The 16242-nt window shown below is 43.4% G+C and overlaps 1 protein-coding gene across 1 annotated transcript; it reads left to right on the top strand.

The window, feature by feature from the left end:
* Positions 1–297: 297 nt before the first annotated feature.
* Positions 298–3909, top strand: LOC143605130 (malate dehydrogenase, glyoxysomal-like). Its single transcript, XM_077081356.1, has 8 exons — positions 298–513; positions 583–897; positions 994–1083; positions 2145–2228; positions 2568–2603; positions 2686–2775; positions 3560–3654; positions 3758–3909. The coding sequence occupies exons 1-8, from the start codon at positions 298–300 to the stop codon at positions 3828–3830; spliced, it is 999 nt and encodes a 332-aa protein (XP_076937471.1). The 3' UTR covers positions 3831–3909.
* Positions 3910–16242: the final 12333 nt, after the last annotated feature.

Genomic DNA, 16242 nt, shown 5'->3' with positions numbered 1-16242 from the left:
TAATGACAGTTGATTCATGCATCCTTGAATTCTGAATGGAATAACTCAATAAGGTTTGATGAATACACAAACGTCTCAACATGAACAAACCCTACTAATTGATTTGAAAGTTGGGTTCTGGATCAATAATCTTGAGAATCTCTATTCTTAATCAACACACAAACGTCTCAACTAACCGAAAATCTATGAATTAGGTTTCAGTCTTCAAACAGCGTAGTGTTTTGACTTTAAAAGTCAAAATGCGCAAAATAGGTTGAATTCTATATATACTCATCTATTCAATGCTTTGGTCTGAAGATGGAAGCAAACACGAGATTGGAACTGTCAAATTGCCGTGCGAAAGGAGGATCATCAGGATTCAAAGTAGCAATATTGGGTGCATCTAGAGGAATTGGTCAACCACTTTCAATGCTGATGAAGATGAATCCGTTAGTATCACTTCTTCATCTTTATGATGTAGCCAATACTCCTGGCGTCACTTCTGACATCAGTCACATGGACACCGGTGCAGTGGTAATTAACACACTTCTAATCTTAATTAGATTATAATCTTAATATTAATAATATCATTTTGAAACCTAGGTGCGCGGTTTTCTTGGACCACAACAGTTAGAGGACGCACTTACTGGCATGGATCTTGTGATCATTCCGGCTGGCGTTCCAAGAAAACCGGGAATGACACATGATGATCTGTTTAATATCAACGCGGGAATCGTTAAGACACTTTGTGAAGGAATTGCTAAGTGTTGCCCCAATGCGATTGTTAACATAATTAGCAATCCGGTTAATTCTACGGTTCTGATTGCTGCTGAGGTGTTTAAAAAGGCGGGGACGTATGATCCTAAGAGGCTTTTAGGTGTTACAATGCTTGATGTTCTTAGAGCTAATACTTTTGTGGTATGATGAAGATTAATACGTGTAATTACTAATTAGTTTAACAATATATTCTCTAAATGTATTGTTTGTGGAACTTTTAATGTTATTTGTTTAAAGGCTGAAGTTTTGGGGCTTGATCCAAGGGAAGTTGATGTTCCGGTAGTAGGTGGTCATGCTGGAGTTACCATTTTGCCCCTTCTATCTCAGGTATTGAAGTTATGTTTCCTCTCAAGTTATTTGTAGAGTACTGAACATGACCCGTTTATTAAACAAGTCAAATGGGTTAACGTTTGACGTGTTGTATACATGCTAAACAGTTTGGAGAGTTGTAATAAATGTGTTAAACTAGTCGTAAACAGGACTGGACATGACTCATTTATTGAATGGCTTAGACATTACAATATTACATCCCAAAACCTAGGCTTGTAAACGAACCGAACGAACATGACCGAGCATGTTCGTTCTCGTTTGTTTAACCATAATGGAACAAACGACCGGACATGAAAAATTAAATGAGCAGGGTTTTCTTGTACATGCTTGTTTATTTTCGTTTGCTTATTGTTCATGTTTGTTTATGTTCATTTGTTAACATTAAAAACGAATGTAAACAGACGAACAAACTGATCACAGATTAACGAACATAACTGAGCTTAAACCAATTAAAAATGAATGTGAACAACAATGTGATGGCCTAAAGGGTTATTAAAACTAGACTAAATTGTAAATGCGTCTAAAAAATGTAAGTACATATTTACAATTACGAATGTAAACGAAAAACTTAAAAGAAACATAAATATACGAGCATAAATGAGCTTATATGAAGGCTCATGAACATAAAGAATGAACAAGGCATGTGTTCATGTTCGATCGTTGATTAAATAAACGAGTATAAATAGACTACCCGCTGAACAATTCACAAACGGTTCACTAAGCCTACCAAAACCTGATTATTTATGTGTTGTGTGTTGCAAGTTGGATCATGTCAGAAACCAACGCCCCTACTCTCAATGCTAAGTCTTTATGTTCGTTCATTTAACTTGAACCGAACACTGACACACACAGTTTATCGAACAAATATTTTTGTTCATGTTCGTGCGTTTAGAAAATGAGCATTTCTTGTTCGTTCATGTTCGTTCGTTAAACATCTAAACAAGCAGTTCATGAACGATTCACTAAATGTTCGGTTCGTTTACAGGCCTACTCAATGCTAGTCCTTCAAGAATCGATATTTTCTCGATTTAAATCTAAAACACAAATAATATATGCAGATTAAGCCTCCATGTTCCTTTACATCAGAAGAAACTTCATACCTAACGTCACGTATCCAGAATGGTGGAACCGAAGTCGTTGAGGTAAAAACCTTAGTTTTAAACTTTAGTTTCCATTTATTAAATATCGATTCTTGAAACTCGGCCAGTGCCCCGGTGGTTGAGTGTTATGTGCCTTATGCCCAAGGCTTGATGCAAAACTACTATCGAGCCGGGGGTCTCATCGGAAGCAGCCTCTCTATTCCTACGGGGTAGAGGTAAGGTTGTCTACATCTTACCCTCCTCAGACCCTACCATAGCTTTGCTATTGGTGGGATTTACTGATGATGATGATGATGACGACGACGACGATGATGATGATGATGAATTTCCATTTATTAAGTCTTCAAATATTAATTCCCTAACTTAAGTCTCATGTTACAGGCAAAAGCTGGTGCTGGATCTGCAACTCTTTCCATGGTCAAATTCCATAGCATATTCTTTAATCTTTATATCTTTCAAATGTACAATTTTTTAATCATCATCATATTCCACAGATTAGGCCTATGCTGCTGTTAAGTTTGCTGATGCGTGTTTAAGAGGCTTAAGAGGAGATGAAGAAGTTATTAAATGTGCTTTTGTACCTTCTGTGGTATGTTTTCATGTTCAATTCTCTTTTATTGACCATCAGAACCCGTTAAATTTTTACGGAAAATTACCAAAGTAGACATGTTGACCAAATATTTTTTCAAAAGTAATCACCTTTTCTATAGCCTGCCACATTATAGTCATCCCCATTTTAAACCAGTCAGAGTGAGACACATCAGCATAGTCGACCAAGTAGGCTAAGGCTTGGCCGGCACTTTTCGGCACTAAATCCCATGAAAGGTAGTAAAGTACAGCAGGTCCCACCTTCCGATCACTCAGAGGGTGACACATGTTCACTTGTAGGCTAAATTAGCCTCCTGCCAACCCACCTCATTAAGCCACATTGCCAAGTAGATCAGTATGCTAAACTAGCCTACCAAATAACATGCCAACTTAGCCTACGTTTAAATATATGAAAGCATAGGCTAAGCCAGCATGTTATATGGTACATGGCAGTGTGGGCTAATGAGGTGGGTTGACAGGAGGCTAAATTAGCCTATAAGGGACACGTATCACTCTCTGAGTGATAAGAAGATGGGACCCGTTGTATTTTCATGGGTTTTTGTGCCAAAAAGCGGCAGCTAAGCCTTAGTCAGCTTGGCTGATGTGGCGTGTTCTGATTGGTTTAAATGAGGATAACTATGGAAGTGTAGGCTAAAGCTGAATCTCTGTTTGAAAAAATCTGGTTAACATGTCTATTTTGGTAATTTTCCTAAATTTTATGCATTTGTTTTCCTGTTAAGTTTGTTATTGGATTTAAAATGTGGGCCGTGATTTTTATCATGTAGGTTACAGAACTACCTTTCTTTGCATCAAAGGTGAGGTTGGGTCGTAATGGCATAGAGGAAATATACACACTTGGTCCCATTAACAAGTTTGAAAGGTAAATTATTAATGTTGTTTCACGTGCAAAGAAGTTATTTGATTTAATTTTGTACCTTTTGTTAATTTGATTTAAAGTTGAAGGACTTAAACGCAATTTACAGGGTGGGTTTAGAGATGGCAAAGAAAGAGTTAGCGGGAAGTATTGAGAAAGGGGTTTTGTTTGCTAGCAAATGATGGGCTTTGACGGTAGAATAACAGAGCAGTTATATGTTGGTTTGGGTTTTATAATTTGTATCGGGATATTAAAAGAGGAAATAGGCAATATATATGAAATAAGTAATCTTTCCTTGATGTCTAGGTTGTTTAGTTATCAAATTTTTTGAGTTAATTAATCCAAACTCACTATTTTATTTTGATTAAATAATTTGAATCAGAAGTTGTCCTTGTTATAAATCTAACTTTGTGAAACTTGTGCATGTCACACCTCAACCTACGACGGAAATATCAGGTTGCGCGGTAGCTCACAAGACACTAACAATGATATAGTGACAATAACTAATTATTAAATTTAAAATAACCAAAGTACATCACAAAATTTAAATAAACATTATCCAAATAAAACATAACAAATAAATTTCTAGATAATATTCGTTGATAGTTCATCCAATACAGGTATCTGCAACATGCATAAAAATGTATATATTTTTTTGTCAACACAACAGTTGGTGATCAAACACAAGTTTTTAATGTATACATAATATTAAATAACAATTCAATGCGGATGCGGTAACTACAACAATTAATTGAAATAATAACAAATAAAATTCGTTCATCATGACACAAAGTCAAGCTATTAAGACGGGTGTATGATCATACCAATGATGATGAGGATGAGGTTCACCATAACAATAAATAAACACTTTGTCAAATAAGCACATAACAATTAACGAGCAATTACACGTAAACGCATTTATATGAATTGTGTTTTGAGGACTCAATTATACAAAATAAAGTAATTTGTGGAACGCATGCTCCAAAAAAACGAAAAAAGGGGTGTGAATTACTCACCTTGAAATATAGATCCTTATGAGAAAAAGATTAAAACAAGTTGGTTAGTTCCACGAAGATTCCCGACTATTTTGCCTATAATTAAATTTACAAACAATATTAATAATCTAACGAATATAAACAAGTGACGAATTATGACATAACGGATTTAGGATGGATAGGGTTTTTCAAAAACAAATAATAATAATAATAATAATAATAATAATAATAATAATAATAATAATAAATAAATAAATAACAACATTGTTAGTTTAAGTATTACTATTAATATTATCACTATTATTACTATTATTATTATTGTTATTATTAACAAGTTTTAAGCATTTGAAAACAATAATAAAATAAAAAAAACTACAAAACCGGGCATGGGGGATTCAAACCCGCGCCCCAGGCAAGTTGGTGACATGCCAAACAAGTGTTGGCCATCAGGCCAGCATCTCAATTCATTTATTTGACACAAACATAAATACATGACCAGGTTATGTTAAAAACCCAAATTTGATAAGAACCCTAATTTGAATTCAATCCCAATTGAGGATTAATAGCTCTTCGTCAATAGAAATTGACGAGGGCTTTTGATCCTTGTTAAAATCCGACTAGAACCCATAGTTCAATTATCTAAAACAAACCTGAATTGGTAATTGCATACGGGTTAGGGTTCGCTAAAACACGAAGCCAATCTCGATCTTAAACTGATTTAGAGATGTAATTGACTTAGGGGATATGATAGAGTTGCTGAGAGGATTGTGTGGTTTCGTTTAATTGCGTTATGGACGTATATTTATAGCCATGACGAGTTAACCGCGATTTGATAAGGTTCAATATTTGAATCAATCATCTGCTATATCTTAAGATAAATGATGATTTTAAACGTGTTTTTGATAGATAATGATGAAAGAATGTTCCAGAAATCTTAAATTTGAATCCTAGATCGAATTGGATAAGGATTTGAAGATAAAATGAACAAAACGGGCCAAACGAGTACATAAACGAACTTAAGTGTACTGTTACAGCTGCTAACTGAGCTAAACGAGCTGAAAAACGAACTAACTAAAGCTGTTGCGGATTATAAACTTGCTTATTATTGCTATAACTTGATTTTTAACACACATAAACGAATTGTAAAGAACTAACACATAGCAAATGAATAAAATCAACTTTTATTAATAACTTCAAGACCCGAGTTGTAGTATGGGTCGGGTAAAACGAAAACCGAAAAAAAACGAATGTTACAGTGCACATATAAAACAGGTTCAAAAATTGTTTCAAACCAGTTAATACTCTGAATTCAAACTGATTATGAAACTGGTTTGAGAACTCATCCTTTAATACCGGGTTGGAATCAGTTGAAAACAAACTGAATGGTTACAAACCAAACCAATCCCTTTCTACATGGAAACCGGCTTCAAAACTGAACCGGTTTGCGCAAAAACCTGTTTTGACAATCTTTTTTTATCAAATTTGAACTAGTTTCAACCTGCAAAAACCTGTTTTGACAGTCTTTATTTTTACCAAATTTGAACTAGTTTCAAGTCCTTTCAACCCAGACCGGTTCGAGCCCCAAACATGTTTTATGCACCTCTAACAAGTTTGTGGCTTGAGTCATGCTACCCTTCATGGATTGCTTTGATGTGTACATCTTGGATCAATCATAAATTCATCTAGCGTAATTTTAAACCCCATCTCGTGCTCATCATCATCATCATCATCATCATCATCATCATCATCGTATTCAGTATATCCTACCAATAGCAAAGCTATGGTAGGGTCTAAGGAGGGTAAGATGTAGGCAGCCTTACCTCTACCCCGTAGGAATAGAGAGGCTGCTTCCGGTGGGACCCCGGCTCGATAGAAGTTTTGCATCAAGCCTCAGACATAAGGCACATAACATTCAACCATCGGCACACCGGTCGATTGGTGCATGTACCCTTGTCTTTCGGCTATCAACGCCACCACATAATGTCTGATTAATCTTCCGCCACTTTTAACGTTATTTTCACGAGATTAGTAAAATAACGTCAAAATTAGTGCAATTTCACTTTTGCCCACCCAAGGGTTAACACTTCACACATATATACATTATATGCGCGCACCGCAAGCAGGGCGTTATCTCGTGATTGGTTATATAGGCTTTAAATGGACTCTTATATAAGTAAAACTTGTCATCATCGGAAGCGTTGTTACTTTATCTTTGTGAGTTACAGTTATTGGGGCTCTATGGTTTGCTTTACATACATATTGGATAAAGTTTCTTCGAGTGTAATTTTGAACCTCATCGAGTGATTAGTTATATGGCTTGAAACGGACTCTTAGGTCGGTCTTTGTGGTATGCTGGCATTATACGTAGTGGTCGTAAGCGGCCACCATGTCTTCAAACCCTCCCCCATTAACGGCCCTTCAATTGTTAACCTGCTACCCGACCCCCCCCCCTTTTTTTCCGGGTAACACTGGACAATAACGCCCCTACGATGCGGTGTGTACCACCTGAAAACGCCTCACATGTGTTTAACGGAACCCGGGGGGGGGGGGGGCTACAGCCCTTTGCTATAACTAAAAAAAATTGCGTCATTGGAATTGTTGATTTGTGCTTCGTGTCATGGTTGTGGGCCTCCATGGACTGCTTTAGTTAAAGTGTGCCATCATTTGAAATAATTATTTTAGTATAGTTGATGTGTTAAAATTCTCACATTTTATGTAAACCATATGATTAATCATGGTTATTATTGAATGATATTCACATCGTATTATGGTGTACCATTGTTAGTCTTTGCCATGAATCATTGGTGTGGTTTTCCAAAGGTTGTATACAAAAATATTAATTTTTTAGAATATAATTGGGTATATGATCAAATGGTCACATCCGTGTTAAAATCATGTTTCATAAACATACTATTACAATTTACGAAACTCTATAATTTAATACGATTACATAATCAAAAGTCACAACGCTGCATTTTCGTAGTACAACAAAAAGTTGTGAAGAGTTGTTGCCGCTTGCAATGCTTCCTTTCGAGTGATCGGTTCCAATGGTACCGAATCATCTTCAACCGGATTTTGAACGGTATCCTTCATAATTTCTTGAATGCTTTTGAAGAAACACTAACCGAACCCCGGGCAGGTTACTGGTAACCTGGGGGTTAGATAGATGTTTCCCACGAGGGGTTAGACCCTGAGAAGATGGTTCTTCTGATAACCTGCAAAACAGACACCGTGAGCTCGTCACTGAGAAGGGGGGGGGTTCCTCCTTGTGACCACCCTCCGGCGTGAGAATCAGACTAGATTGCTCTTTAAATATAAGTGTATATTAAGAGATTGCTAGAGCAGATATCAGGTATAATATGATGATACAAGATAAGATGTTATGGTCATACCATTTGGGGTATTTATAGCCGAAGGTAGGTTTCCAAGGAGGTGTGGCCGGCTGCAACAGTGTTCCTGTTCCACCAACAGTGGCCTACGCACGTGCCCTGCTGGTAGTTGGTGGGTAGGCAGCGGCTGATAGTGACCAGGCCTGCTGTGTACTATTCCTTCTCCACCAACTGCCGGCTACGCACGTGGTATGGCAGTAGTTGGTGAGTAGGCAGCGGCTAATAGTGACACAGTACAGGAGCATGCTGCTCGCCATACTGTGTCAGTAAGCTGTCGTATCTTTAGTCATATCTTTTTCCCATACCTCGTCAGGTACAGTACAGAAGATCTTCCTGTATCGTACGGACTGGCTTATTTGGGCGAGAGTATTCCCCCTCCCGCCCTTGTGCGGGATAGTTCCCGGCTTCGCTCATTCCTTCAGGTGACACTGAGTGATTGAGAGCTAAGTGCCTTGTGCGTGTAGCCTTGCTGCGCGGGTGGCCTTCCCTGATGGCTTGTATCCGAGGCTGCGGGGACAGGCGGAGTCCTTCACCATCAGGAGGCATTTCCTGCGGGACAAGCTTGCGTACTGCGCGTAAGGACGTCACGTCTCTGAGCATGGTTGGTCCTGCGGATCCAGTTGGTTTCTGCGCAGACGTCCCTGTTCAAGGTGAGTCTTGCGGGTCCAACTGGGCTCTGCTGGGACCTACCTCTTCAAGTCCCCCCAGTCCAATGTTCTTCTCATGCGTGTTTAATAAAGTGAGGTGAACTTTTTGACTTAAGCAAAGGGTTTTTGAAAAGGGGTTTTTTAAGGTTTTCCATGGGGATTCCTCCCGCGGAAGTCCTTGTCACTTGCAGAAATTCCCGAGTTTCCTGCTTGGTCTTTGGGTATGATGCAGGCAGGTCTGTAACCTCCTCGCAAGTCAGGAGCGTTGAGTCCCACTTGTGTGGATTCTCCGTGAGGTTTTGGTAGTTTTGAACATAGTGATCAATTATGTTAAAACCACCAATTCCATCCTGGAGCTTCAAACAACGTAGTTCTCGACGTTCCCGCTATGCGGGGATGTTATTTCCGTTTACGCAAGCATTGCCCAGAAGATCCTTCTTGGTTTCAATTCCCAGCGGAGTGCTAGGTATGTGAAGGGTTTTGCCTTAACACTGTACCTGCGCTCGTCTTACGGTTACTTTACTTCCAAGGTATTCCTGGCGTCAATTCCCTGCGGGTGCTAGGTATGTGAAGGGTTTTGCCTTTACACTGTACCCGCACCCGTCTTATAGTTACTTGGTTGCCGAGGAATACTTGGCTTCAATTCCCTGCGGGTGCTAGGTATGTGAAGGGTTTTGCCTTAACACTGTACCCGCAGCCGTCTTACGGTTACTTGTTCGCCAAGGTTTACTTGGCTTCAATTCCCTGCGGGTGCTAGGTATGTGAAGGGTTTTGCCTTAACACTGTACCCGCAGCCGTCTTACGGTTACTTGTTCGCCAAGGTTTACTTGGCTTCAATTCCCTGCGGGTGCTAGGTATGTGAAGGGTTTTGCCTTAACACTGTACCCGCAGCCGTCTTACGGTTACTTGTTCGCCAAGGTTTTCTTGGCTTCAATTCCCTGCGAGTGCTAGGTATGTGAAGGGTTTTGCCTTAACACTGTACCCGCAGCCGTCTTACGGTTACTTGTTCGCCAAGGTTTTCTTGGCTTCAATTCCCTGCGAGTGCTAGGTATGTGAAGGGTTTTGCCTTAACACTGTACCCGCAGCCGTCTTACGGTTACTTGTTCGCCAAGGTAAGGGGTATTTTCCCGCCTACTTTTTGATCTTTTTGAATTTTGAATTTTGAAATTCGAAGAGTTGGTGGAAAGAAGAACAGTCCAAAACTCTGAAACGTCGTGCGACGGTTTCTTCTGACTGTGTCAGATCGTGCAGGAAGTTATGGTGACGTGACAGTACATGGTCATTCCAGACGCTTTTACAGGCGCGTGGGCGCGATTTTTCAGGCGCGTGGCCGCGAAATTAATGGTACGCGTCCTGTCAACAGCTGTTGCCAGCTTGCTTTTTGCCACGTGTCATAGTTTCATTGCACCTTCGTTTTCTCTCTCTTCCGCATTAATTTCATCGCATTAATTGCGATTAGTATATAAAGGGGGAGAGGGTTCTTTGTAATCCACACTTTCATTCTTCTCTTCATCTTTTAAGCGATTTCCGGCGAATACTCCCCTTTTCAGGCAAGCATTCTCCCGAAATCGTCTTCTTTCTTTCACAAGATGTCGTCTCGAGATGTTGAATCCACAGCCGATGACAGGAGTACTGCTAGCGAGTGCCAGTGTGCTCTGCCCGGCGATCTGTACCGGTATGTTGTCAGGAAGTTCATGCTCGAGTCCCTCGAGCCTGAGTTTCCTGAACCCCATCAGACCGTGTATGATGCCCCCAGAGGCAAGATCGGGGTTTATGCAGCATTCTTTGTTTATGGGAATCTTAGGTTCCCATTGACAAAGTTTGTTTACCGTGTCCTCGAGAGGCACGGTGTTCATCTGACCGAGTTGCACCCCATGGCGATCGCCAAGATTCGCCACTTCGAGTGGGTGTGCCGGATTTTGGGCATCGAGCCCCATGTTGACCGCCTGATGACCTTCTATACTTGGAGGTGCATCCAGGGGTGGTATACCCTGACGACCCGTATCAAGGGTTTGAAGATTTGCGCGACCGAGCGCAGTCTTCGCGCGTGGAAGCGGGAGTTCTTCTTTATTTCCGCTCGCGCCATTCCCCTTGCCATGAAGTTTAAGAATGGGCAAGCTCTCCCAGGCCTTCACGCCTCCAACTACCAGGAGGCGGAATGGTTCTCAAAGATATCTCGGGTCCAATCTCCGATTTACCGGTTTGCGGAATCCGGGATGGTTATGTTGGGGATGAGCCGGGTGTGGAAGGCGGCGGACGCGCAAAAGGTTCCGATCGTCCTCGAATACGGTTCGAACTCTGTTCCTTACGGTATGCTTTCTTTCCTTCTGTTGAATTTGAATTTCTTCTAACTTTTTCCCTGTTTATTTCAGAGGGGAACGACTTGCAGTCGCTCCTTAACCCGCGGGAGGCTGACGGTCCCGCACGGATGGGTACTCGAGCTCTGGACGAGAACGAGTTGCCCATCCTAGAACAAACTGCGGATCGGTTCGTGGAGGTCTATCCGCTAGGCCATGAGATCCTTAGCGCCCGTCGGCCAGGTAAGGCGCTATTCGACCCTGTACCCCTCAATGCTGAAACCTCTGCTGGAATTCCTCTAATCGTATGTTCTGATGAGGAATCCGCAGATGGTCCTCCGTTGGTGCGGAAGAAGAAGGCTGCCGGCGGGAAGGGAAAGGAGAAGGTGGCCTCCACTGCCGATCCGGTGCCTCTGTCTGACTCGGAGGCTGAGAGCGAAGAGGTGGCGGGGAATCCCGGTGTTGAAAAGACCACTGCTCCGGAAGTTGCGGCAGTTACCTCCGGAGAGCCCAAGAAGACGACGGTGACCGGCGCAAAGAGGCCGGCTCCATCGGGTCCGTCCCCGCCTCTCCGTACCTTTAGGCTCAAGAAAACCCGTAAGTACAACTTTCCTTTAAACTTTTATCTTCATAGTTTAATATCGTTTTAACACTTGTCTTCTTTACGCAGGCGTGGATGTTGACGCATTCCAGGGTGGAGCGCAGGGGAGTACCTCCCCGCTAATGACGGTAGGCCCGGTCAGCCTACCTGAGGCGACGACCCAGGCGGCTGCGTCTGCACCTGTTTCCACTGGTTCAGTTGCTCACTCCGTTGAGCCGACTGTTCCAGTTGTGATGACGTCACCGCCGGCCGTGAGTGCGATTTTTACAGCATCCTTCACCGAGCCGGCGGTAAGTTTTGCTGTGGATACCGCGGCGTCGACCGCGGCGGATGCTACCATGCCCCCGCCATCGGCAACAACGGCCGATCCATCAGGTACGCATGGGACTTCCCGCCGATCTCTGCTACCTTCCCATCTGCCTGACCTCTTGGATGGATTTCCTTTGGGTTCAGGTGATGGGTTCGGCGGCTATCGGCCTGTCATTGACCCTACAGGTGCGTAGGGTTCTTTTGGCCCATTATATATATATATTTTCTTTATCTTTTCCTAACTGCTTTGTGTTTTTTGCAGTGTCGGATTCCAATGAAGTGTATGTTCCACGATGGAACATACGCCGAGGAACAACCCTTCGAACCCCTGTGGAGTGCGTGGACTGGGCTCGTCACGCTGCTCCCAGTGGTGCGTTGGGGGAAGCCATGGCTAGCTACCAGGAGGGTAGGCTTAGCAATGAGCTTCGGGTTCTCCTGGCCCGGATGCAGCCGCGCGTCGAGCTGCTTTGTCGTGAAAACGACAAGTTAAAAGCAGCTCGCGCTAAAGAAGTAGCTCAGGCGCGGGCTATCCGGGAGGAGAACCAAAAACTTTCCGCAGCGGCTGCGGATAAGGAGAAGGCCTTCAAGGCCCTCGAGGTTGAAGTTCAGGCTCGACTCGAGGCCCGTTCCAAGGCTGCCCAAGCTGTTAATGAACAGCTTCGGCTGGCTAAGGAAACTGCGAGGAACGCAACCGAGAGGGCCACCAAGGCTGAAGCTGTTGCTGAGCCTCTGCGCGTGGAGAATGAAGAACTTAAAGCCAAATTAGAGGCTCTCCAACAGGCTCATGATGCCTTGGCGATGGAGGACGCGAAGAAGCTTCAAGAGATCCTGGACCAGAGGGGCGTGCTAGACCACACTGAGCGGAAGCTAAAGGGCGTCGAAGAGGCTGCTGCAAAGGAAGTGTTGCTTGCCAACCTTAATAAAAGTGAAGCCGAACGCGCCTGTACCCAAGCTCAAGCCGCCCTCCAAGAAGCTCTGGTTGCCAAGGAATGGCTTCTTCGAGAAGCGTTGTCTCAGGTAAGTCTAACTTCATGTCTTCACGCTTTCCTTATAAATAGAAAAGGTTCTGAAACTTGTATATTTTCTTGTAGGTTGTGCATCGGGTCTTTGCTGAGACCTCTTATGATGATGCTATGAGCGCAGCCCTCAACGCTTCTCACGAGGATGGGGAAAAGGTCGGCTTCCTGCTTGGTCTAGGGTTTGTTGAGAAAGGCGTCCCGCCATCCAACTTCCCTTTGTACAATGTTGATACTGAAGCCATATATGACCAAGCAGTAAATCAATACGCCGCCTTCCCGCATCCGGTGGTGGAGAAGGTAAACGAAGTTGATGCTGCTGATGATGGGCTAGCTATCCTCAAAGCTTTCCTTGAACTGCCACGCTCTACTGATGGGGCTGGTCCAAGTGGAAGTGGCCCTGAAGCCTGATCCTGAAGATCCCTTCCCGCTGCTAGGATAGATTTAGCTTGTATAGATTTCTTTTCTTGTAGGCGGGTAGTTACCCGGCCATTCTTGTAATGAATACTTATGAAATATAAATCTTTGTGCGGGTAAGACCGCTACTTTCGTTGGGTTCCTTGCTTTGTAAACGTTGTATGACTTGCATACTTTAGTTTAAATTAGCAATTTTCCAAGTGTTTAGAATAAGTTAACCTTTGAACGTGGTAGATAGGTGTGAAGTTTTGCTTCCTCTTCCGTGATTGTGCGGGTAGGACCGTCACTTGCACGTAGTAGGATGGCTAAACTTTACCATCTGACCTGCGTGTAGGTTTTCCTCATCTTTTGCGGATAAGTTAACCTTTGAACGTGGTAGATAGGTGTGAAGTTTTGCTTCCTCTTCCGTGATTGTGCGGGTAGGACCGTCACTTGCACGTAGTAGGATGGCTAAACTTTACCATCTGACCTGCGTGTAGGTTTTCCTCATCTTTTGCGGATAAGTTAACCTTTGAACGTGGTAGATAGGTGTGAAGTTTTGCTTCCTCTTCCGTGATTGTGCGGGTAGGACCGTCACTTGCACGTAGTAGGATGGCTAAACTTTACTATCTGACCTGCGTGTAGGTTTTCCTCATCCTTTGTTAGAAATTGTCTTGAACCGTTCGACACGCGTCTGTCAATAGGTTAGTGTTCAGTTCCCTTTTTCATGATTCATGCGGATAGACCGGCACTTTCATTTAATGGGTGGACTGAACTTTTCCCCTTCGACTGACCTGCGTGAAGGTTTGTCGTTTTTTGGGTTTATGCGGGTTTTGCCGCCTTCCCCACGCAACGACTTTCCACGTATTTATGCGGTGAAAACCGGCATACTCGTTGAATAAATTAACCGTTCGACGCGCGGTTGTCAATAGGTTAGTGTTCAGTTCCCTTTTTCATGATTCATGAGGATAGACCGGCACTTTCATTTAATGGGACTGAACTTTTCCCCTTCGACTGACCTGCGTGAAGGTTTGTCGTTTTTTGGGTTTATGCGGGTTTTGCCGCCTTCCCCACGCAACGACTTTCCACGTATTTATGCGGTGAAAACCGGCATATCCGTGTTGATAGTTCATAAAAATGTAAAATCATCAGCGTCAATGTTTTAAGGAGAATCGTTTCCATTAGAAGTGGCTCTTGGCCTTTTCTTTACAAATTGGAATTGATTTACATGCAAACTGTGTAAATGAGCTCCCTTCCATGTTGTTGGGATGGGAGTGCCATCGAGCCGATACGCACCTGGTTCGGGATCTCGTTCTTTACGCAGCATGTAGTCTCCATATTGAAGCTGGAATTTTATTCGTGTTTTCCCCAGCTGGGGTTCTACACGCATCAGCCTGCTCAGCGTTCATTGTGCCACGAGGTGCGCGAGCGTCCCATCTCTGACGAATGCCTCGACCATGTCCTTCACGTCTATGCATTCTTCGGTGTTGTGGCCTTTTGTCCTGTGAAATTCACAGTATTTGCTCCGATCAGCATTGTGGCGATGTCGGATTATTTGAGGCTTTGGCCATGGGAGCTCCTCGGTGGCGAATATCTCGGTGACGCTTTTAGTGAGCGGCGTCCATCTGGAGTTCTTATTTGACTGTACGTTATCCCTTCCGCCTAACCGATGCTGCAAGCCGGATGAGGTGTCAAAGTTTACCCTTGACTGCCAAATGCCTAGCTTCCGCTTTTTGTTTAATCGGGCGGTGAGGACGTTGTCTTCTCTTGTTTTCTGGGTGTAGAGGTTTGTGCTCTGTGGGAGATCTCTACCCAGTTGCTTCTCCGTTTCCGCAAAGCGTTTAGCTGCTGTCATGATGGCATCCCATGTGGATGGCATGCCATCTTTACCCGTTAAGGTGCGGATGAGCTCTGGGTCATTCGCGCCCTGAATAAAGGCAGCGCGAACAAGATCTTCGCTAATGTTACCCAGACTTAGCTTCTTCGAGTTGAAGCGAGTGATGAAGTCCAGCAAAGATTCATCTTTTTCTCGAGTGCACTTGAGGATTGTCCATTGCTCCTCGGTATACTTTCTTTGCTGGCTGAAGTGTTGGCTAAACTTCTGTTGGAAGTCAGCCCAGTCGTAGATGTGGTTGACCGGTAGACGGTCGAACCATGCTCTAGCAGCCCCGACCAGTGTCATTTGGAACATGTAGCACCATGTAGGTTCCGTCCAACTACTGACGGTTGCCCCCGCTATGAATCTGTTCAAATGATCACCGGGGTCAGATATACCGTCATATGTGCCTATGTTTGACATTTGTTTGGCACTTTTTGGAGCGATTGCTTCCGCAATGTCCCTTGCAAATTTGGACGTTCCCGCATTTGCAACGTTTGGTCTGAACGTTTTGGAGAAGTCTCGCGGACTTCCACCTGTGCTTTTTGGTTTGAAGGCTTGTCCAAAATGCCTTTTCGGTTGGGATTCCGTTTCCTTACGCTTCCCTTTTGCCCTATGGCGAGGGTTCGAGTCGGAGTCGGAGTCCTCCGAGTCATCCTCCAAGTACTCGAATTCGTCGGCCTTTTGTACGGAACGCAAGCGTTCGTCCAACTCAGCCTGGAATTCCTTTTGTCGTGCCTCCGCCCATGCCTTAACTTCACCGAGAGTTTGGCGGGGGAGTCTTCGTTTCTCAAACTGGGTATCGGTGGATCCCAGTAGGCGATCATTTACTGCACTTGCCCCAGCTTGAGTAACTGGGGTAGTGTTCGTAAAATTTACCTCACTTGCCCCGGCTTGGGTAACCGGGGTAGTGTTTGTAAAAACTGTGTTGCCGGTATTCCCCCCAGTAGCTGGGGTTGTGGTTACCGGAATTTCTCTAACCATCTTTGTAGAAGTTTGAAAAAACAGGAGAAAAATGTAGTTCTAGCTTTATGCACGGATGGCGCCAATGAAGAAACACTAACCGAA

Source organism: Bidens hawaiensis, unplaced genomic scaffold (assembly GCF_021521415.1).
Source record: "Bidens hawaiensis isolate Kalapana, Puna unplaced genomic scaffold, B.hawaiensis_p1.1 tig00067998_1, whole genome shotgun sequence".
NCBI classification, from domain to species: Eukaryota; Viridiplantae; Streptophyta; class Magnoliopsida; order Asterales; family Asteraceae; genus Bidens; species Bidens hawaiensis.
Note: the sequence above shows the minus strand (reverse complement) of the source record. Positions and strands in the feature narration are given on the sequence as shown.

What these genes read in the sequence shown, in the direction of transcription:
- LOC143605130 (XM_077081356.1), top strand. Translation starts at nt 298, where the DNA reads ATGGAAGCAAACACGAGATTGGAACTGTCAAATTGCCGTGCGAAAGGA. An exon ending in GTGGAACCGAAGTCGTTGAG is followed by an intron (nt 2,229 to 2,567) that starts GTAAAAACCTTA and finishes CTCATGTTACAG; the next exon opens with GCAAAAGCTGGTGCTGGATC. An exon ending in GTGCTTTTGTACCTTCTGTG is followed by an intron (nt 2,776 to 3,559) that starts GTATGTTTTCAT and finishes TTTATCATGTAG; the next exon opens with GTTACAGAACTACCTTTCTT.